Here is a 1,470-nt window from a genome sequence, read left to right as displayed (position 1 = left end):
ATATATATATATATATATATATATATATATATATATATATATATATATATATATATATATCACAAAGTCTCAATATACAGTATTTTTTTTCAAGATTTCCGTTTAATCAGAAGTATTCATTTTTCATATAGAGATAGAGAGAGAAGAGATCGCATAAATAGCACATATAAATATAAATCTTAATACAGAGGAATTCATTCAGTCTCTTCCCATTATATATTAGCCATAGCCCCCATCAATTCCTCCATTTCTCTCTCTCTCTCCGCCACCCCCTTTAAGCTTCCTTTAACCTCCATATATTCTCACATCTCTTTTGGGTGGGTTTTCAGTCACAGTGCAGCAGATTTTGTAGAAGCATTCATTCAGATGAAGAAGGACGATTGGTTATCCGCTGCGTTATCCGATGATTCGGTGGTGGTGGAGCTGCTTTTCCGACTCAAACATCACCCATCTTCTTCTTCTACATCTCAGTTGCGTAATAGTACTACTCCTCCGCCGCCGCAGCCGACGACTACAGCGGCGGCAAAGGGTGGTTTGCATCTGAGACTGCCGTTGAGTGGTTGGGGTCACCGTCAGCCGAGGTCGAAGCCGTCATCTATGTCAGTTAAGAAAGCGTATACCTCCACTACCAGGTGTAGCCCTATAACGCCGCTTTCCTGGAGCGGCGGCGCTGGTTCACCTAGTGACGACGGCTATGATGAGTCTAGCCGTCCACCGTCTTCCGATCTATCATCCGCCTTCAGATCCAAGGTTTGTATTCCCTTTTCTCACTCGTCTCATCTTCCACCACTCAAAAAATCGGCGGCCTAACATTCTCCTAATCGTCGCCGATCTCTCTCCTTTTATAGCTGGCATCTCTGCTTTTGCCAATTGCGTCCGAAGATTAAGTTTCCGATTATGTAGTTGAACCTTCTCCATTTTCTGACACAGCTCTCTATTTGACCATTTACACCTCCGTCTGTCATCCTTTTTTCAGCTCACCGGTGCTGACATCAGCTTCCCAGTCATCGGATCTGTTTTAGTTCCGTCTCTTTGACAGAACTACCCTTGAGATGACGGAGGTGGCTGGGTGTGGAAATTCCTGTTTTTTCTTCATATTTCGCGTAGTGAGTTTTAGAGGTCACTTTATGTTCATTGAGGAAACAATCCTTTTTTCCTTCCCGATACGTTTTTCTAGTGTAGCCGTAATGACCATTTTATCCCTTGTCAGCAACCTAATTTTCTTCAGTGGAGACTTGGGAAATTGAAATATAGACTCAGTGAGTCAAACTCGTGTTTTGTAACGTCTGTCCGATACGCCGCCGCGCCATGGACGGACGGACGCGGTGTCAGCTGTCACCTTTTTTCTATCCTCTTTATTCTTTCAAATTTTTTATTGAGTCTCTTTTGCTGTATTTTTATTTTTTCTCTATTTTTAATTTTCCGGGTCGCCCCGGGAAGGATTTATCGGGTCAGGTAATTCACAGTCGG

The 1,470-nt window shown here is 42.8% G+C and overlaps 1 protein-coding gene across 1 annotated transcript; it reads left to right on the top strand.

Annotated features, from left to right (window-relative positions):
- Positions 1-69: 69 nt before the first annotated feature.
- LOC109222756 lies at positions 70-751 on the top strand (the record flags this gene model as incomplete). Its single annotated transcript, XM_019387074.1, is given in 1 exon segment — positions 70-751. A coding segment is annotated over 1 exon segment (385 nt), but the record flags the coding sequence as incomplete, so codon positions are not given.
- Positions 752-1,470: the final 719 nt, after the last annotated feature.

This window comes from Nicotiana attenuata, unplaced genomic scaffold, assembly GCF_001879085.1.
Source record: "Nicotiana attenuata strain UT unplaced genomic scaffold, NIATTr2, whole genome shotgun sequence".
Lineage (NCBI taxonomy): Eukaryota > Viridiplantae > Streptophyta > Magnoliopsida > Solanales > Solanaceae > Nicotiana > Nicotiana attenuata.
This window is presented reverse-complemented; position numbering and strand designations above follow the sequence as displayed.